Consider the following 22158-nt stretch of genomic DNA (forward strand, 5'->3'; position numbering starts at 1 on the left):
AAAATGGCGTTTTTATTTAACAGTATTTAGTTTACCTGACACAGACTATGTCCGTGGACATATGTCTGGCAGAAAAGAGTGAAATGACAATAAGAGAAAAAGAGTTTGTCAGACTCCTGTGCAAAGATATATGTAGTTATGTCTCACTCGCACATTGGCATTTCCACATTTTTTCGTTAGATAATTCCTTACCATTTTGAGCAAATTTTACTATAGTTTTTCCAATAATAATGCAATTAACGTTTTTCAATCATTATTTATTTTAATAACAATTATAATAGTAACAAAAATCTATATTATCCTAAACAAATTGCCCATTAACAAACTGTCTTTACGGTAAATTGTCTGTTGGTTAAATGTCTTTTAACATTATGTCCGAAGATAGTTGTTCTAATTAACGGTTGATGCCGCTTGGTATTCATGCGGCGTTGGCTTCTTGGGCCTGTATTTTCGACATCTTCTGCATACATTTAACAGCTGCCTGATGGATGGTCTTGTCTAACGAATCTGAAATGACGTAAAGTTTTTTTTAGATCGTATTCACACTTTTATAACAAGCTAGTGCAAGATATTATTCATAAAATAATCAGAATATATTAAGACAGTTCTGCAACTATCAGAAGCTACTAATAAAAAGATATAATATCGACAGTTAGATATAATATAAAATAAAGTTAACTAGACCACTCTCAGTTTCTCTATTTTGACCTCACTGTCCTGAAATAAGGTCTTGAAAAAAACTTTGGACATTGCATACTATTATTACAGGTAAATTATTTATTAGCATACATTACAGTACAGTTATATATTAAAGGAAAAAAGACAATATTAAACAGTTTCACTATAAACTAAATTTTAATTGTTTAGTCCTAGTAGTTAAGTAAATCACATTTTTATTTGGCTCCCGTTTATGGACTTTTAGTTCTCCCCTACCATTTTAAAGCAAGGATTATTTATACAATTAATAACCCTCTATCGTCCTTCTTAGTATCTTCCATTCATTCCTCTTTTTTCTTTTTAAAATATCCTTTTTTTACCTTTCCTTTCATACATCGCCTAACTTCCATCGCCTTCTCTGCAAGATCCTTCATTTACTTCTTTTTTCGCTTCTTTATATTTATTTGCCTTAGTTTTAATATCAATGTTAACTTATTTCTTTATAATCTGTTTAATACTATTACACTTTGAAATCAGAAGGCCACTTTTACGAATGGCTTATTGGAGATGTTCATTTTTTTATTTATTTTCTACATGTCTTACTTATGTCGTTTTGTTGCTGGTTAAAGAAACTTTCTTGAACATTCTGACTCTTCGAAAATACTCACATATTTTATGTTGACCCTTAATTGGGAATCGAAGCCGTAGACTCATGGGGTTCGAACAAATAAAAACGTATGGACTGTCGCTCTCACCATCCGGGTAGCTGGAATACATAGGAGACTATAATCATTGCGAAGGCATTACAGTAATCACTATATAAATCAAAAACAAACTTTTCTTTTATTTAATAAGGACGAAAAGTTTTAATGAAAATAATTTACGGGCTTCATTACGTTAAAAATTGACTGGTATCGGAAAATGGTTACCAATAACGAAATAAGAATGTGTTTACACGGGGCAATAATGTCAATTACCATCTTACAATTTTTGACATTAACACAATAGAGTCTTCTTTTATTACCAAAGCGCCATTGTAAGAGTTCTATTAACACTATATAGCGAATAATATAAACTATACAGGATGTTTGGTTACAGGTGTAAAACCTTTAAAGGCATAAATGCCTTTTTAACACCTAAAAGCTTTAAAGTTTATTTAAAATCAACCTCTATAAAGTGATCAGTCTGAAATAGGTTAAAGTATTTTATTTTTCTAGTCTGCAGGAACAGATAATGAACGATATATATCATAATACATAGTAATATGAATTTTAAACATGCTGTTTCTTGCTATATTATCACCATGTGGTATATTATTTCTTAAATCATTGATTTTTGCAAAATATATACAGCATATAGCCTAGATGACTGTATAAAACTTTTACATCTATAACCAATCACCCTGTAAAATTCACTTGGAATTCATTACGAAAACTTTACTGAATATAAAACACAATAAGTTTCTGATTTATTATAAAATTTTAAGGTGCCTAAAAAGGCTGAATTTAAAAAACATGCCAAGTAGTAGAACATTAGAACAAGAGGCCGATTCGCATTGTGCTAGATGGACGCATGTAAACACATCTTTAACTCATTAATATTAACCAATATTAAGAACAAAGAACAGAACAGAACTCACATCTTCTCATATTCTTCTTGCGGAAGACAGTCGTCCACGGTTACACAGCCGAGAAGACATCCAGTCGGATAAAATGACGGAAACTTAAATTGCTTCTCTGAAAAAACGTAAAAATTATCAAGAAATTTAAAAAAATGTTCAGTTATAAATACACAAATACATTTTATGGTCTTTAATTGCAGAATTATAAGATAAAAAAAAACAAAAGTAACTGATGCATTGTCCCGTGGACACAGGATGTGGTAGTGGGGATGGTATATTACACTAGCGATACAATTGATGGTCAAGGATACTTATTGTATTGGTAGGGACTCGTATCGTAAATACTTAAATCTATTATTATAAATGTTAAAGTATAATTATAAAGGAATGTAAATGTAAGAATAAAGCAAAACAATATAAAATTTAAGACTAGTATACTTGTGGGAAGGTGCCGAAAGTGAGGTGATGAATGAAAGAATTACGAAAAAATGAAAGGAATGAAAGAATTTGTGAAGAATAAAAGATAAAAGAATAAATGATATTAAGAAGGAAAAAAGATAAAAACGCAAATAATAAAACCAGAGAAAAAAATTATTATGTAATAATAGTCTCTGTGTACCCAAAACAGGGGAAGTAAGAGAGGACCCAAAAAGGGGCCCATGAAATAAAAAGGGACACCAATAACAGACAAAAGGAATGTGGGAAGGGCATATAAACGATGCGCTGATGACATGGTCTGCAGAGGATTCATTAAATTTAACATATAGCTTACTAAATAACTAAATGCGTAGCACGCAATCTTTCTTCGACTAAATCTAGCAATACAATCTTTTAGAACACCATCTGGCATCCTATTTTTAAAGCGTACACTGCGCATAAAAAGATTTACTAATTCCATGAATTCAAGTCTTTGATAAAATTAGTATTAACTTCTGGTATTGACATTTCCTAGTAAAATATTGAATTTCCTTACAAAGGTCTGACGTTTATAATGCGGGTCGTTTAAGACCCTTTTGTCCTTGCGAAGCTTAAGCCTGAACAAAGGTAACGCTACCCGACCGAAGCATTATAAATATTTGTTTAAGCTTTGTTCTATGTAAATGGCGAAATTAATGCTATTATTTAGAATTTTTTTTTTGCCAGTAAATAGACCTGAACGTAAAAACTTTAAGGCTGGTATATACATATTTTACTTATACAGTTGTGATTACAATTAATCACAGCGTGGTAATTAAGAACAATTTGTTCCAGAAGTTTTTAACCCTTTCAGGAGCATAAGGTTACGGTACCTTATTTAATCAATTTAGCTAAATGTAATGAATTAATAGGCATCCCAAAAACATAATTTATACTAAAAATTCAATAAAGTTTTACATTTTTTTTTTGGAATTTTATGGGACAAATATGTCCCTATGGTCGCTAAGGGTTACTTTCTACTTAAACATCTAAATTTTGGTTTACTTGTTGGTAAGTCTGTTTTGTTGTAAATAATGTACATTTGTTACTTAGTGTACTTTTTTTTACTTGTTTATGAATAATATAAATATAATAGGGCAAGTTATTTGTGATACTCGGCAAAACAATTCCTTATGTTAGATGATTGGTTGATGATTAGATGGATTGTTTTTTTGAGACGTTGAAGGTTCAGGTGATTCTTGCTGTTGAAGAGTCGTTGTTTCTTCAACCTCGACATCAAATACCCCTTGGTCATCATCCTGTACTAGAAGTCTTTGGTCTTCGTCATCAAGCACTAAGTCATCTTCCTCATCGCTATTGTCACCCACAAAAATTTGAAGAATTTAATTTTTCGAAGTTCATAAACTCCACGTCCCTTACGAAACATATTCTGAGAAAAATTTGAATAAGAAAATGATAGCATTTTGGTATTACACCAGGCCAAAAGTTAAGAAATTCCATAAAAAGTATCCTTTTACGCCGACAGGGACATCCGTGTCCCATAATCTTTATAACGATTTATCACAGAATACAACATAAATACATTACTACTGAATATTTAGAATAACAATTTACTTACTAGGTAATGATAATTTGACACTGTAAAAACTTGAGAAGCGCTTTTACAATATCAATTATTTATTCCAAACAGCAGATCATTCGCGCCAAAAGAACTCTAACGTTCCGATGACGATAAACAATAAACGGTGTTAGTAATCCTATATTGCCAGTAAAAAATAATAAAAAGGTACTTTCCGAAATATTAAAACAAAAAAATTACTTACAATGGTTACGTAAATATTTAAATAATCCATGATTTTTGCTTGGGACACCGGCGTCCCCGTGGTCGTGAAAGGGTTAATCGAAATATACAGTGCGATCGATTATAGGTGTAAAAGATTTAAAAGGGTATATGTATGTTATATGTCAGCAAAAACTTTTTAGGCATATTTCCGATCACCCTATATAATGTTATTGCTTTGAAAATATTTTTTCTACTTGAATGCGGCAGACAGCGACGTTTACTGCATATAAATGTTGGCATTACAAGTCTGCGGGGACAAATAATAAACATATGTAACAATTTGAATTTTGAAAACGATTTTTTGTATGTGCTATGTTTGGATAATCGATAGTAAATGAGCTAAACATTCACCTCTTTAAAGCTTTTAAACCTCTGTCGAATCATCCTGTATGAGTGTAGTTAAGTGTTCTTAGAAGTTACAAGTTATGTTAAGAAATATTTGACTTAGTTACTTGAAAACTAACGTCCCAGAAATAAAGGTTAATGCACACCTGGGTATAACACTCTGTACTGATTTTCCAGAGCCCTGACGACGTCCTGGTCCGGAGGCTTCGCTGTAGACGCGATCCACAGCCGCCCTCGATGGTTCGTGTACCATGTGCGACCTTCATGCCTGCACATGCAACTTTCGTGATTAAGATCTATATAAAATTAAGCACGTCAGTAAATGTAAGGAACATTACAAACGAACATTTAGCAGAATATAAGATCGAAAAGATACTATTTTTCAAACAATAATATAAGTTATGAATTTAATAAAAATTGATTGCTTTAGTAAAATAAAATAGTAAAAAAAAATTTTCGGCTTAAAGGCATTTCGAGCTTTTATCATTCAAGTTGGTTCATTTCTGAACTCCGATAAACCTTCTCGATTTGCAATATTTTCTTTCTTCGCTTGATTTCAGCAATTTAAGTATTTAGTCCAAGAGCAATTTTTCTTTGTTTTTCCGTTTTGAAGAAAAATCAGAGTCATTAGTATAGTATGTATCGCAACTAAGTGGCAACAGATGACATATGAACACATCGTCGCATGAATCATCAGCAGAATTATTAGGAATATCAATCTCTGATGTTTGGCATTCATAAAACGTAGTTGAATAATGTGTTATTTTGCCTAATTTCAGTTCATGGTAATTTCAGCCTTAGTACATAGGTCTCCCTCATAAATTACCGACTGGACCGATCGGAAGCGGTCTGCAAAGGCAATGGAAATCCGGAGAATATGTAAAACCTTTAAACTATATTCCTTTAATATCTCATAAATTAAAGACAAAGGTAGTGAAACAAAAAGTCACTGCTTTTGATTATGACTAATTCCTTTTACTTAATCATCAAATTTATTACAGTCCAGAATAATTGATGACTTAGTTGGATCTAATAATAATCATAAACACTTATTCCCTATCAAAGAGTAATCATACTGTAGAAATATGAATAACAAACAAGTAAATATAGTTTAAAAAAGCCACTCAGACAGCGACAACGCCCCACACTCACCCCGCTTGCGCAAGGGTGAGCGAACGATCATCGAGGGCTGACGGTGGAACACCGCCGCCCGCCTCACGCTCAGGGCGCCGCGCCACATCTCATCGCGGCTGGATAGATCTCACGTAGTGTGAAGGTCTCGTGAAGCACTTACTATAGAAATGATCCTATGAAGTAAGGTCTTGACGAAACTCACCGACGCAGACCTCTTATAGTTCCGCAAAATAATCTCAACACCGCGATGTAGAAGACAGCTTCTGTACATGAAGCGACATCCAGCGGTGACGGCTCTTAACTTTTAAGTTACCTTTAGGTAAGGTTAGGTTAGATTCTCATCAGTTCTACAGCGACATCTAGTGGCAGTGGTCGGACATTCAAATATTTGCTGACGTTTACAGGTCGAACCCCCAATACCATGTTCGAGCGTTATTCACATTTCCGAAACATATTTTACTATAATAAATAATTTTATTAACATCAATAAATAAATAGATTATTTAAATTTGAAAACTCTTTTTATGTTTACTTTTAGATTGGGGTTTAATCCTTGTCAGAACATGTTAACCGCATTGTGACCATCATAAATGACCACCATTAAACCATTAAGCAATCACAGGTATTTCATTATAATATACGATTTCAACAGACTTTTACTGATTACCCGCATATTTGAGTATCTTAATTAGTTCTCGCATTCATTTATTTGTTACACACGATGCGTGAAAAGATTGCCGCGACCAATCAATTATTAGAAAGACCTTCATTACTTATGCGCCATTCCCACTGCAGTGCCAGTTGCATTTGCCTACGAATCCATAAAAATTTGTGGCCTTGTATGTCTCAGCCATCCCACAATACCCTGTACGTCGCGTATAAAAAATTATGTATTAACGAATAAAAACTAAAAATGGTTTGCTTCAGTGACAAAAACTCTTAATTTAACAACATATAAACTAGCAAAAATTCGAAGACCGTTTGTAAAACTGCGCAAAACTTTTAAAAAATCATTTGTACCATTCAGGAATTTATGCATTGGCGAGAGAAGACGATCATTTTTATATACTGTCGTAACTTTAACGCAACCTTACTCAGGAAAAGGTCAGTTATTTGTAGATAATTGGTATTCCAGTCCTGCGCTGTTTAAATATTTGCACAGCTTTGCAACAAATGCATGAGGAACCGTGAAACAGCGACGTGTCAGAAAATAACAGAGAAATTACAAAAAGGTGAAGTAATTGATTATTTGACGATACGCTCGCATGAAAATTCCAAGACAAACGTGAAGTTTGGGTGCTGACCACCAGTCATTCAGCAGAACACAAAAATTGTTGAAAGAAAAATTATCGGACAGGTGAAGGCATTCAAAAGCCTTCATGTGTTATAGATTACAACGAGTCCCTGGTACTGTTGATAAAAGCGACGCAATTATTAGTATAGTTTCATGCACGAGAAAAACGCTGAAATGGTACAAGTAGTTATTTTTTCACTTGCTAGATATTGCAGCATGGAATGCCTATTGTTTATATAAAGTTAATAGAATAAAGAAAACTTCGATGTCCAATAAGCAGTACTTAGGATCGCGGGAACCCAACTTTGTTACTCCGTCAGCATATTGTATATGTTTTATCGAAAGACGTTTCCTAGCAGTATACAATACTAATAATACAACAGACAACAAGAAAGGCTCAGTGTCGCTGCGCGAAGCAGCGCGCGGCCGGTAAGTGCCGGCTGAGCGCATTCCCTTGTGCCCGTCAACTATAGTCGACGCTCGAACCGAAAGTGGTTCAGCTTAAACAAATACTTCTTGAAAATAAACTCGGCTCTATTTTTAAATTAACACACTTGTTTAGTTGTTCGATTATTCCAAAGTTTTTGAGGTGGATCTCAAACCTCTTTTCTTTTCCCAAACGAATAAACTTTCTGTTATTGTAGAAAAATGTTTTTACAGTACCTGTAATTATAAATAAATCATTATATTCAAATGACCAACCTGTGATTAAAAAAAATATTAGATACGTGTTAATTCTATCAAATTTTTAAATTAACTCGCTTGTTTAGTTTTCGATTTCTGAAAGATTTAAAACTTTTCATTTGCAATTTTTTTTTTACAAGCGAATAAACAAACTCGTACCTATGGTTGATTGCCAAAACTAAAATTTTCAATTACTACACTTTTTGATCTGTGTTTCTTACACTTATCACTCTTTTTTGTCAATGCTAACAGCAATACATCTTAGACCAGCAGACAATTAACACTTTAACAGTTATTGAAATTAATATGATTCATGCGTACTTCTTCTTTTCAGCCGATAGACGCCCACTGCTAGGTTCAGGCCTCCCTCAAAGATCGTCACGATGATCAGTCTTGCGCTTGTGTACTGTTATAACCATATTAGACAAGAGTATGTGTCAAGCCCTTTTTCCTTCAAGCCAGTATCCTGTATGAGCATTATAACATTTATGAGTTGTTGATGTACGAAGTATAACATTTAAAGCTCATTCCTAACCAATCGCTCCGGCCTGTATTTGTTTAGTTTTTTAGACTGGTTCATTTCTGAAATTCGATGAACCTTCTTTGTTTGTAATTTCTTTTTTCGCTCGATTTCAGCAATTTAACGTTTAAGCATTCTTTAACTTCTTCCCGCAGAGTACGATCTGCACTGCGTAGCCCAAGAGCAATTTTTCTTCGTTTTTCAGTTTTAAAGAAAATTCAGAGAGCCATTAGTACGTATCGCAACTAAGTGGCAACCGATGACATATGATCACATCGTCGCATGAATTATTAGCAGAATTATTAGGAATATCAATCTCTGATGTTTGGCATTAGTAAAACAAGGTTGACTAATTTGTTATTTTGCCTCATTTTAGTTCATGATCATATCAGCCTTAGGATGTCTACTGCTTGCTGGTCATAAGTCTCCCCCATAAATTATCAAACGGACCGATCGGAAGCATACGTAAAAACCTTTAGACTATATTCCTTTAATATCTCATAAATTGAAGACAAAGATAGTGAAACAAAAAGTCACTGCTTTTGATTAAGGCTAATTAATTCCTCTTACTTAATCATCAAATTTATTACAGTCCAGAATTATTGACGACTTAGTTGGATCTAATAATAATCATAAACACTTACTTATTCCCTATCAAAGAGTAATCCACATTATAGAAATATATATATTAGTAATTATAAAGTTCAAAAAAGCCACTCAGACAGCGACAACGCCCCACACTCACCCCGCTTGCGCAAGGGTGAGCGAACGATCATCGAGGGCTGACGGTGGAACACCGCCGCCCGCCTCACGCTCAGGGCGCCGCGCCACATCTCCTCATCGCGGCTGGATAGATCTCACGTAGTGTGAAGGTCTCGTGAAGCACTTACTATAGAAATGATCCTATGAAGTAAGGTCTTGACGAAACTCACCGACGCAGACCTCTTATAGTTCCGCAAAATAATCTCAACACCGCGATGTAGACGACAGCTTCTGTACATGGAGCGACATCTAGCGGTGACGGCTCTTAATTTAAAGGTAAGGTTAGGTTAGATTCTCATCAGTTTTACAGCGACATCTAGTGGCAGTGGTCGGACATTCAAATACTTGCTGACGTTTACAGTTCGAACCCCCAATACCATGTCCGAGCGTTATTCACATTTCCGAAACATATTTTAGTATAATTAATAAAAAAAATTCTCAAATTTTTTAACATAAATAAATAGATTATTTAAATTTGAAAACTCTTTTTATGTTCACTTTTAGATTGGCGTTTAATCCTTGTTAGAACATGTTAACCGCATTGTAACCATTATAAAAGAACACCATTGAACCATTAAATAATCACAGGTGTTTCATTATAATATACGATTTCAACATACTTTTACTGATTACCCGCATATTTAAGTATCTTAATTAGTTTCAGGGTTCTAGTTACACTCGCATTCATTTATTTGTTACAAACGATGTGTAAAATGATTGCCTCGACCAATCAATTATTAGAAAGATCTTTATAACTTATGCGCCATCCCCACTGCAGTGCCAGTTGCATTTGCCTACGAATCCATAAAAATTTGTGGACTCGTAAGTCTCAGCCTAGATAACGTTTGAAAGAATTAACAGGTTTCTAATTTTTTTTTTTAATCACTGGTTGGTCAATTGAATATTATGATTTATTTATAATTACTGGTCGTGTAAAAAACATTTTTCTACAATATCTATTGTTTCTGAAGATGTTAATGCTGTTAGCCCTAAGGCTTTTACAGTTTCATTGGTACTGAGATCACAGAGCGGAAGGGTCCGTGAACTAGAATTAAACTAGAAACTAAAAGCTCTGGAGGCGCCTACCAGTTGCACGGGGACGCTTGCAGGTTGTTAAGGCTCTTCGCGATAGAGCTTTGATGAGGTGTGTTGCTCGAGTGTGCTTGCGGGTCAGGACGGCAGCGTGGACCACAGACGAGCCGAAGAGGGATCCGGATCCAACCTCGGTTCGCCCACGCTGTTCGCGGTTTGAGAGCCAGCAGCCGCTCACTAAAAATGGGTGTTATGGCGTGGTGGGTGATGTTTTGTTTTGTTATGTAGAACGCGACGACCTGTGTATAGTGTTGCAGGTGCAGTGGTAGCTGATGATGCTGAGTAGTGTGCGCTTGCAGTGTTGAGAGTGTCTGCAGGGGGTGCGGTGTGGCGTGCGTTCTGTGGGAACCTTCTGATGGGTGATGATAGCTATTAGGGGATTGGGATGTACGGAGGCCGACTCAAAGTAAGTTTTTGAGCAAGCCAGAAAGAACTCTTGGACCGTGGGGAGTTTGAGGTCACGGTCAACGTTGCGCTGGCACCAATCTGCCCTCGTCGCTATCCGGGTGAAGCGATTTTGGAGCGTCTGTAGAGCGTTGATGTTGGTGGGTGCAATGGTCTTACGCAAGCCTTGTACAAGTCTAGCTTGTGCCTAAGGGACAGTTTGCTTGAAGAGCAAATGATTGAATAAAACCTACTGAGGATGTGAGAGGATTTATTCCTGAGTTGGCGAACATGTTGTTTAAATGTTACTTTGGAGTCGAAGGTGACCCCGAGGTATTTGACCGCATCCTTCCAAGGGATGGGTCGGTCGAAGAGGGAGAGGGTGCCCCGGTCGGCGAGGCGCTTGCGCTTGGGTGTCCGGGGGGTGGAAAGTCGACGCGAGAATATAATCGCCTGGCTTTTGTCAGTATTAACGTCTATTCTCCATTTCATAAACCACTCTCCTAGGCGGGTGTCCGCGGCTTGGAGATGACGTGAAATTAATGTGCGTGCTCTACTGGTGGTGTAGAGTGCGGTGTCGTCCGCAAAGAGCGCGAGTTAGACCTTGCTATCTCTCGGTATATCGCTGGTGAATAGCGAAAAGAGTCGCGGAGAGAGGCAGGATCCCTGAGGGACGTCTGCTCGGATGGGACGGGGAGTGGAGAGGACGCCTTCCGCTCGATAGCGAAAAGTGCGGTTCGACAAGAAGGCTCGTATGATCATAATGAGTCTATCCGTCACGTTGAGTGCGTGACTCTGTTGGATATGCCATCAGGTCCCGGGGTTGATTTTTTTCAAGACCTTTTATAAGGTCTGCAACCTCTTCAGAAGAGACGGGAGGGACTTCCGGTCCGCACGGCGGAAGCGCCGATTGAATCCGGAACTCAATTTTGACCGTACGTAGATGGAAAGGGTACACTGGCGGAGATGAGTATGTGCATTGTTGCTCTAAGCTGTCGCGCAGGCATTCAACCTTGTCGACGTCCTCGAATGCTAAGGAGGAGTCGGATTCTCGAATGAGGGGGGGCATGAGGGAGCTATCGTCTGCTTTGAGACTTCGAGCCAGACGCCAGAAGGCGACTTTTGTGGGCTTGAGGTCACTAAGCAGATCGTCCCATTTTTTGTTTCGATGCTCCGCGAGCCGTTCTCTGACCAGTTTTTGAAGTTTGCGAAAGCGCAGTTTATTCTCCTCGGTGCGATTCCTATCGTGGAGTCTTATGGCAACGTTTTTTTGTTTAATCAGGCGTCGAATATAGTCCGGGAGGGAGTCGACAAACTTGCGCTTGATCACTGTCTTCCGGGTAGATTCTTCGGTGGCTGAGTTAAAAGCAAGTGAGTTTATTGCCGGTAGGGTTTCCTCAGGCGAATTGAGGTTGTCGGGAATACTAGAGAAATGTTGGGAGTTCATGTCCTTGAGTCTCGACTCGAGGGCATGCTAGTTAACGCTAGTTTTGGTTGTAAAAGCCTCTGTTGCGCTCTGGCCCAGTTGCATTAGGACGAGACAGCGGTTAGAGTAGAGTTCGTGAAGCGACGATCGCGATACTAATAATTTGCAACGTGACGTTGCTAAATAGGGCTAGGTCAATAGTTGACCTGTGATGGAGCAGGTTGTTAGGGTAGCGCGTGGGTGATGAGGGAGCCCTTATTGCTTAACCTAGTTCTTCAGCTATTTTGTAAAGTTTAGAGCCGTTTGCATTGTTAGAGCTAAGATTCCAGCTGTCGTGCTTGCTGTAAAGTCGCCTGCAATCAAGACTGCCGGACCTAAGGAGATGAGCGTCCCAATTTCCGAGCGGAGTATCTCTTTGTTACCAGGGAGGTATACAGATATTAGTATTAGAGAGGGGTGTCCGGTGAGGGACATTCTACACGCTGAGACTTCCAAGTTGGTGAATAGTGGAGGATCAAGATTGGAACAGTGCAGAGACCTTTTGAAATAAATCAAAGTGCCTCCTCCCTTCCTGAGTAATATACTATTCCTGATGAGGTGGTAATTGGCTATTTTGGGATCACGGTTGGAGGGCTTGAAGTGGGATTCCTGGATGAGCAGAACATCGACGTTATGCTCATTCAGAAACTGAGCCAATTCATCCTTTTTATTGGAGAGGCCGTCAATGTTGAAATAGACGATAGTTAGAGCAGAGGCCTTAACCCGTCCCCTTAGTTTGCCGCCGGCGATGGTAGGGTGACGGCCAAGGGGCACGGGCTAAGCCCGGTGTGTAGGAGGAGAGGGCTTTTAGGGAAATCTCTCTTCGATTGCTCTGATAAGGGGCTCGTATTCGGCGAGCACCAAGAGCTTTGCGCCTCCCTTAGCGGTGCGAAATTTCGTGGCGAAGGAGAGGATATCGAAAGAAGAGGAGATCGAAAAGAAACGCGGTCAGGAAGACCAAGTCCTCCGTGAAGTCTGCGGGCCCTGCGGCGGATTCGGCTGGTTTAGGCTGCGCGGTTTTGGGACAGCTTTAGATGGGAGCGCTGGAGCCGATGCCCGTGCGGGGTAGAGGGGTTTGGCCCACGCGGAGGCGGGCGGGGAAGGGGGAGGGGGAAGAGGACGGGGTGTTGGCCTCAGGCCTCTGACAGGGGCAGCCGGACGGCCCGGTGCGGGGCGTGCGCCACGGCGAGGGCCTACCGGCCGCCGCTTGGACGCCTTAGCGCAACCCCGGTGTAGTTGGCGGGGTGGCCTGCCGTTTGGCAGAGGACACATGCTGGAGGGCCCTCTGTGTTGGGAGTTCTGGGACAATTCTGGGTGCCATGGTTACCCAAGCATTTGACGCAACTAGGGCGTGCGTAGCAGTTGCGGGCAGAGTGACCGTACAGCTGGCAGCGATAACACTGCCCGATCAAGCCCTTCTTATGAGGGGGCTTCAAATGAAATTCCTGAGAGGGCGCAAATCTTCTTAATATCGAGGATCTGCTTATCCTCCGGCGTGAGCTCGATGGCAAGTAGCACCAGCGGAATTTCTTTCCGGGTGCGAGCGCTCGTCTTACGCATCGCTGTGATTTTAGTTCGGACATTTCGAGAGGGAGGCCTGGGGCGACTACACTAAATTACCGTTTTTCCGGGAGGGTATAAGTGTGGAACGAGAGTCTCACAGTGGATCTAATAATAATCATAAACACTTACTTATTCCCTATCAAAGAGTAATCCACATTATAGAAATATATATATTAGTAATTATAAAGTTCAAAAAAGCCACTCAGACAGCGACAACGCCCCACACTCACCCCGCTTGCGCAAGGGTGAGCGAACGATCATCGAGGGCTGACGGTGGAACACCGCCGCCCGCCTCACGCTCAGGGCGCCGCGCCACATCTCCTCATCGCGGCTGGATAGATCTCACGTAGTGTGAAGGTCTCGTGAAGCACTTACTATAGAAATGATCCTATGAAGTAAGGTCTTGACGAAACTCACCGACGCAGACCTCTTATAGTTCCGCAAAATAATCTCAACACCGCGATGTAGACGACAGCTTCTGTACATGGAGCGACATCTAGCGGTAACGGCTCTTAACTTAAAGGTAAGATTACGCTAGATTCTCATCAGTTCTACAGCGACATCTAGTGGCAGTGGTCGGACATTCAAATACTTGCTGACGTTTACATATCGAACCCTCATTTGTGTATTTTATTAATAAATTCGAGATTTTTTTATCATAATAGAATATTGATAACTTGTCAATAAATAAATAATTTTTAAATTTGATTATAACATACAAAGGCCGTTCCATACACCTTAAGTACCGGAGGTACATATAAAAATGATGAGAGTAATTAAACGTTTATGACTCCTTCATTTTTTTTTAATTTAAGCATTAAAATGTTTTGCTTATCTTATTAGAAACCTTAGATCAGAATAAGTTTGGAACTCTCGTAGCTTTAGCAATTCGGGCTCTTCTAGTATTATTCTTTTGACGGGAAAATAAAAGTGAGTATACAATCACTTACATTTTGATGCCCTCGACGAGTAAAGATGCCCAAGGTTGATGCATGGACAAGCAACGGCCGGCGTCGCTCATCTCCTGTAGTTCTGCGTCCTGGACGCGACCAACTGATGAGCTTGCAGGTGCTCTTATAACCGAAGAGTAACTTTTGTTCTCCACCGATTCGTCAAACTGAAAATTTACGTTATAAATTAACAACGCGTACTCGAAGTGAAATTTCTCCAGGAGTTGGGTTGACTGAACCCTGATGAAAAATCAACACAACGTCGCTTTGGTTTTGCACATCAGCCTGAGACAAACAAGACAAGATTCAGAGCGAAGTATACTCCTCTTGTTCCTACAGTAAGCTGGTATTATATAGGACAGTAACAATCTTTGGAGGTAGTTTTAAATAACATTTGTTAATCAAAATCCCCTTTCCAATTTCACTCTTGTAACAGTAACTTTTAAAATTTAACAAAGCTCTTATCAAGATATAGAAAAAGAAATTCTGGTTGCCAACTGAATTTATGAAGTCGGCTAATTCATAATTTGTCAATTAAGTCAAAAATACTTTAATTATTTTTATTTGTTAATTTCCCTATTATTAAATAGTGTCTTAATTCAATTCAGTAAGATCGTATTCATTCAATGTTCATTATTTGTAGGGTCGATTTGTTTTTATGTAGACTGTAATGTTTAGCAAGATAGAGAAGATTCTTCAACAAAACCTTTTGTGTGTTTGACATTTTGAAATGTGTTTCATTTCTGCTAGACTTCTAGGAATATTATTAGTTTGATGTAGGTTGCACTTTGCCAAACCTGCCATATTTCATCTAAGCTATTGGAGAAACCATGCAGCTCGTAAATCAAAACCAATATCAATTAGAGATCTTAAGAAATTCTGTTTTATAATCATCGACAATAACTCAATACAATTACGTAATTACATAAATGTTATTATGAGTCTAGATTTCGTAGCAGAGAATTATGTAAAGATATTTCTTCGATATAACCTTTTTTCAAAACATTTGCCAATAGATATCGTCGTCAAGAAAGGCAAATACAATCAAATTTAAATCTACATTGTGATGTAGATTTAAATTTGATTGTAAAACGGTGTAAAACTTTCCGCCGCCTGTTGGCACTTAATATACAAAAAGTACCACCCACTACCACTAGATGTCCCTGTACGACTAGGTTTTTATTGCTCTAACCAGGTTCACTATTGATTGAAATGTCTTCTTAATAGTATATCATTATTATAATTAACTAATTTACCTCTTAATGCTCACTCATTGAATTTAGAGGTAAATGTATCAAAGAGTGAAAATGCGTGCAAATGATTTTTCATCTGCCTTTAAGCCTTGACCAAATTGGTTGTAACTTTTATGTTAACAAATGTAACAGTTCATTTAGTAAGAATTATTGTCGTGGATTGATATGATACGTCAAGGTGATATTTTTGAGAATACATTAAATATATCGATTATCAGTAAAAATATCGTTATATAGCATAGAACTTTGCAACATTTGCACTTTATTAAAAAAATTATACTTAAGTTACTTGCAAAAGTGGTGCGTTGACCCCCGGAGCGACGTCGCGGTCTTCGGAAACGTCCGCCAGTAAATCGTGCCGCAAGAACTGTGCATTGGCGTTATTGGAACCGGTGTTTGTCATCTGCCTGACTTTATCCTCGTCCACCTCATAATCAATCGTATTATCTTCTACCACCTGACGCCCTGAAATACATTGATGCCTATTCATAACATTGTTCAGCAACTGTCACGAAGATCTTTAATATAAATATTAATGAATAATTTTATTTCAAGTGACATGATTAAAAAAAATAATTATTAGGATTTAATAAGCATAGAGGAAATCCGACATGTTATATAGTCCACACTTGGCGTCGATACAAATAAATAAAGTAAAATAAAACAATCGCTTTTTACTACATGCATATAAACATACATACAGAACATACACCATAATCACATATTTTAAATATTTGTTGGTCTGTATGGTTGGTCAGGCCAATCTCTGAAATGGCTGGACCGAACTAGATTTGGCTTGTAGCTGAAGTAAGAAGTAGTAACAAGGCTACTTTTATTTTATAAAAAATTTTGTAATTAAAAGAAAAACTTTTTTTTTGATAAATTCCACGCGGGCAAAGTCGCAGGCAAAGCTAGTATATACATAAAATACAATAATTTAAATAAAATTATTCAGCCAATTCTCTAATAGGGCATTGGATACAATGACATTATTATTGTCTTATATGAATGTTAATTTGAATGAAACAATAATTTTGAAGTGAATATGTTTTTTCATGATAAAATATATTCATGTTAGTAAAATGATTGTAAAAATGATTGAGTCAACAACTCTTAGTGTTCCTCATAACATGTTTTTAGACTAATTGGTAGGCAGAAAGCTAACAATTAGGCTAAACTGTTTCATCATCATCAATTCAACCTTAAGACATCCACTGGCTTGTACAGCGGCGTCGATCCAGCAACCTTCATCAGCAGCGTCTTTCGAACACCTTAACGACGATCTTCATCTGTCCACTTTGCGAGTGTAAGTCCTACGCAGCGCTTACTGACCTGTTTCAAGTCCAGAACCTTATATACACCACATATATACCACACCTGCAAAGTCAAAGGTCATCTTCTTGTTTAGTCTAGAGGCATGTTTCTTATCATGAAGAGATTGTTGGTACTTCTGCAGCTTGTCACGTTCCGACGCGCTCAGCCACACGCTTGATGCGCTAAAGTAGTCGCTGTCGTCATCCGTCACGCGAGTTCGACGTTCGCTGGAACATAATAATGTCAATATTAAATCCCTGTGTTTAGTGCAGAGGTTCTCTGATTTTTTTTAAAGTATAGCTGGTTTCCTGCAGCTAAATTTCTAACATATTTCCAAAACTCGACAAAAAAAATTTAAGACTAGATTTATGAAAATTTGTATTGCAGTTGAATTCCTATAATAATTTTTTTTTTAATTTATTGGCGCTGTGATTGCATTTTAAAGGAAAGTTCGCCAATCCAAAAAGTATATCCATCTAATTTCTTTTACATCTATTTGTGCATCTAATGCTGTGTGTGGCACAAGGCTCGAATTAATTCTCACTAATTTAATTTAAAAAAAAATTATTAAATTTTTTATTATAAAAAGATAAATTTTCGTGGAACACCATTTGTAAATTGTGAACCTAATCTTTTTTTTTACGCCAATATAGACCCTGGTCGAGTCTCCCGTGGACCTCTACTAGGGTCTACTGAGACCACATTAAGAACAGAGTATATAATAACTTTCACATCACTCTCCACTTATAATATCATTCTTTAAGTTACCATATAATAAAACCTAACTGTAATTGGAGCATCCACAATGCACTGATTCACCATGATATCTCTAGGAACATATGGCTTAAAGACTTGAAATTTAGTAGAAATATTCTTTTCGTTGAGTAGAGGTCAGCTAAGTTTTTTAAAAATTACATTCGGAAGTAGGTTAAGGGGTTGAGTATTACACCTAAAACTTTTAATGGCATTTTTGGCACGTTAAATATTACCAAGAATAGATTTTATGAAATTTTACCCACAATGTTCGTGCCAAGAACCTTAGACAGTGATATATATACGTACTAAAATCGAGTGTAAAACAGTATGATATGAAAAGTCACTAAGTAAGCAAACAGAAAAGTTATTTGGTAAAGAAAATAAGTACATATAACATAAATTCTGTTTGTAAGTCTTATGATATAGGTTAGAGAGTCCAATTACTGTGTAATCTTTTTTAAAATATCACCCTTTATATTAGTTTCAGTAAAAAATTAGAACTATATAAATGGAGACACATACCTGGTCCGGTCATATTCTAGTAACCTGTTCCGATGAGAGACTGCAGCCTCCCAACCCTTAGGCCTGCTCCTCTCCATCAATGACTCCATTAACTTAGCACTTGCCTTTGTTTTAGCATTAATCTCTTTCTGCTCTTCAGGAGTACATACCTGTAATAAATTAAGCATTTAATGTATAAATTTCCTGGATAAAGTATTTTAATAATGTTAATGTTTAAGGTTTTATTATACATTGAGCAGTGGCAGTGGCAGTAGCTAGGCTCTTACCGTTTATCACTTGTAAACATCAATAACAATAAAAATTGCATTAATATTTTAGTATTGGTCTAGTACTACCATATAAATTACATTAATATTTTTTTTTTACATTACTTGGGATATGAAGTGTTCACTGATTCATTATTCTTTATTAATAGTTATCACTTATATATGAAAACTACTGCCAACCACATGGTAATATTTTAATTATTTATTTATATTTTAAATTAAACATAACCAGATTGGACAAATGTATTCATATTTGTCTAAAGTTTATTTTTGGCTTGAATATGTGGTGATTTCTTCATCTATTTACATCTATTTTCATTAGGCGTTACGGACAGCCGCTTGTGCAGAGAGAGCCTCGAAATTGACGAGATACTGACTACTACTTCGGTGTACAGAGGTAACAACAAGCTGGGCTACCAATCTCGGATCACCAAGGTGCTTTGACTTCTCAAGGAATTGAGTTTGCTTGAGTAAAGCTAACCCCGACGTAAAATGAGCGCAGTGCCGCTTTGTTGCGGCAAAACAGCCCGCTGAGACAAGATAAGACAAGAAATGGTGACTTTAATGAGTTACTATGGAATCCATGTCCACATGGAGAAGTAGTGATCAGAGTGGGTACTAATTTATTCTTCCCCAGTACGTAAAACAGCCCTTTTTCATGTTTTTTTTCTCACAGTGCACATTCCTACAGCAGCCTTGGTCACTTAAGACTTGATGAATCTCTAATAAATTAATTAGTTTTTGGTAATTATTTGAATTGTCTACCTTTATACAAACAGATATGGTTAGCTGTGGTTCCCACCTTTTTTCATTCAGGAATTATTTACTTATAATAATACATTGAAATACCCAATCTATGTATATAAGAGATATGAGGGTTTAGTTATAAAAATTAATTACAAGGTTTCCACAAAATAAACATGGGCCAGATCCTTCCTGTTTGCAAACAACTCTTCCACACTGCAGACAGTTGTTGATTAGCTCATGCTTGGAAGCCTGACAGTCACAGTGATGTCTGCCTGGAATTGTACAATTACATATGTAAATAATTAAGATTTCCTTTATAATATTAAATTATATTCTGTATTAGGAGGACTAGAAAGTAACATCACTTTCTTAAGTTAAATTCACACAATTACATTTCTAACAAGTTTCTTTTATTAATTAACAATATATTTACTTTAGTTATCAACAAACTTTTGCCATACAGTGCATCAATTTACAATGCCGGAGCGGTAAAAAATCAATCAAAAGTTTTTTCTGTAAAATATGTCACAAAGAGAAATGACACCACTTAAGTCCTACTAATATTTTTAAATGAAATAACGATGAATACAGCCAACATGTTTATATACAAGGAAGCTAAGTGTGATTAATATTAAAACTTCAGTAAATTTAAGAAGAATGCTTTTGCAGTATTGAAATTGTCAGCTTTAATAAATGTATAAAAACATAGCTGATTCAGTTTTTAAGTATTTCAATAACAAAATAAGGTTTTATAAAAAGTAGTTCGTATCGTGGATACATAATACAATGAAATGTTAGAGTACTTTCAAGGCATTTAAGAAAAGTGAATGGAGTCATTTTTACAAGAAAATGCTTATGACACATAATTCCCTGTTTATAGTTATTGTCACTTTTATTTATTTTCCAAAGGCTTATTATTGAACAATGCCTTTTATAATCAAATTTAAACAATCACATGATCATCAATATTACAATCATAAAATGTTCACGGCAGGTCTCAAGCCCCCATAGATTTCCAATAAGAGTAGTTGGGAGCAGTAATCAAGCCTGAATCCAGTTGAGACACTTGTTGTCAAATGTAGAGTAAATGGTTCAAGATCCAGATGATATTCTATTATATAGAATAGATATAATAAATAATAAAATATATAATAATAATAAAATAGAATAAAAACATGCCAAAAGACTCCCTTCAAAAAAAATTGAGACAAAGAATGAAATAAACTAGAACGTCAACCAATAGCAAAGACTGCTTTATTGATTATTATAAAAAAACATATATCCAGAATTAATTGCCTATAAATGGTTATGGCACCTACACTGAATGCTTACAGAAATAGACTGGATAAGAATCCCTTACATATACACATATGCTTCATAGCTGTTAATGTGATTACCCAATTAATAGATAAAACAAAGATAATAACAAACCTTTTAATAGAATCACTTGTGCATTTTTTCCTTCTTGAGAATATAAGTTGACATACTTAGTTTTCTTTTTGGACTTGCTATCTGGTTCAATAACAGGTAATTGTTGTACTTCAGCACTAACAAAATCTTGTTGATTTTTATTTTTAGATATCTTTTTCTTTTGAGGTTTTGATATAGTATTTCCTGAAACATTTTAAATAATGATTTTTAATACAAATCTAGAACAATTGTTCCAACACTATATAACTATTGATACTATTTCTTATAGGAATCTAATACAGTAACAACATCGTAATTGAGTAGCAAAAACTTCTAATGACTATAAAATTTCATAAATTTATATTTCTACCTTTTTATGGTACATAATTTCAAAAAATAGAGATGGCATTGTCTTAGTCGTAATATTGCACAACTTATTATTAAAAAATATGTTACCTCCTTTGGAGGGAAACTTCTTTTTACAAAGTTCCAAGAAAAATGATTTATGTTGGGAATTATCAAAGTCTAAAAGAGTTTTCATATATTCATTCAAATCAGACTCGTTGTCGATTGATTGAATATACCTGAAAAATAAGACATAAGTGAATAACACATGGAAAAAAATTCCTCTCATTCATTTTATTACAAAACATACTTCATAAGATCATCAGGAATTTGGAAGTCCAGGATTCTTGACAACCCCTCACTAATCCATTGGTCCATTATGCAAATCAAATTTTAAAAAATCTTGCACAATAATAACCGTATTAAATATTCCTGTTCAAGATAAACGTATGTTTATTAACAGTTACTATGCAACAATCAAACATCGACGACAGAATTTACGTACATACTGCAGCAAACAACCGTCAAAATTATTTTTTAAGCAAGAAGTATGTGTGTGACAGATACTGTCAATATTTATACAGAATATAAATAAGAAAGTATTCACTCAAGGAATAAGAGAGCTCATAAATATCAGAGAGTAATTAAATCTATCGTTATTAATTTGTTAGTAGTTCGGTCGTCTTGTCTATTGTGGAATAATTTGGTATAACTAGTTTTTCAATCATTTTAGTAAAAATAGCTGCATTTGGAAGCTCTTTGTGGTAAAAAGTTCTAGTTACATCACAGACCTTTATTGCTGTTATTAAAAACG

General features: G+C 36.4%; 1 protein-coding gene and 3 non-coding genes across 4 annotated transcripts; all 4 read right to left on the bottom strand.

Moving 5' to 3' along the window:
- Positions 1–199: 199 nt before the first annotated feature.
- LOC137921438 (activating signal cointegrator 1) lies at positions 200–21839 on the bottom strand. The gene is made up of 12 exons (XM_068764199.1): positions 21655–21839; positions 21456–21583; positions 21021–21203; positions 19743–19861; positions 18577–18725; positions 17362–17525; positions 16274–16449; positions 14732–14898; positions 5030–5151; positions 2297–2393; positions 1326–1423; positions 200–507 (listed from the first exon to the last, which is right to left on the bottom strand). The coding sequence occupies exons 1-12, from the start codon at positions 21720–21722 to the stop codon at positions 419–421; spliced, it is 1560 nt and encodes a 519-aa protein (XP_068620300.1). The 5' UTR covers positions 21723–21839; the 3' UTR covers positions 200–418.
- LOC137921822 (small nucleolar RNA U3) lies at positions 6003–6207 on the bottom strand. The gene has a single exon (XR_011107496.1). It is a non-coding gene; the product is annotated as a small nucleolar RNA U3 (small nucleolar RNA).
- LOC137921826 (small nucleolar RNA U3) lies at positions 9228–9435 on the bottom strand. The gene has a single exon (XR_011107500.1). It is a non-coding gene; the product is annotated as a small nucleolar RNA U3 (small nucleolar RNA).
- LOC137921827 (small nucleolar RNA U3) lies at positions 13979–14186 on the bottom strand. The gene has a single exon (XR_011107501.1). It is a non-coding gene; the product is annotated as a small nucleolar RNA U3 (small nucleolar RNA).
- Positions 21840–22158: the final 319 nt, after the last annotated feature.

Source organism: Battus philenor, unplaced genomic scaffold (assembly GCF_028537555.1).
Source record: "Battus philenor isolate CCGP_79_NKW_IND1 unplaced genomic scaffold, ilBatPhil1.0.hap1 SCAF_19, whole genome shotgun sequence".
NCBI lineage: Eukaryota > Metazoa > Arthropoda > Insecta > Lepidoptera > Papilionidae > Battus > Battus philenor.

What these genes read in the sequence shown, in the direction of transcription:
- LOC137921438 (XM_068764199.1), bottom strand. Translation starts at nt 21,722, where the DNA reads ATGGACCAATGGATTAGTGAGGGGTTGTCAAGAATCCTGGACTTCCAA. An exon ending in GAAGTTTCCCTCCAAAGGAG is followed by an intron (nt 21,204 to 21,455) that starts GTAACATATTTT and finishes AAAATGTTTCAG; the next exon opens with GAAATACTATATCAAAACCT. An exon ending in CTCGTCGAGGGCATCAAAAT is followed by an intron (nt 5,152 to 14,731) that starts GTAAGTGATTGT and finishes TTGCATGTGCAG; the next exon opens with GCATGAAGGTCGCACATGGT.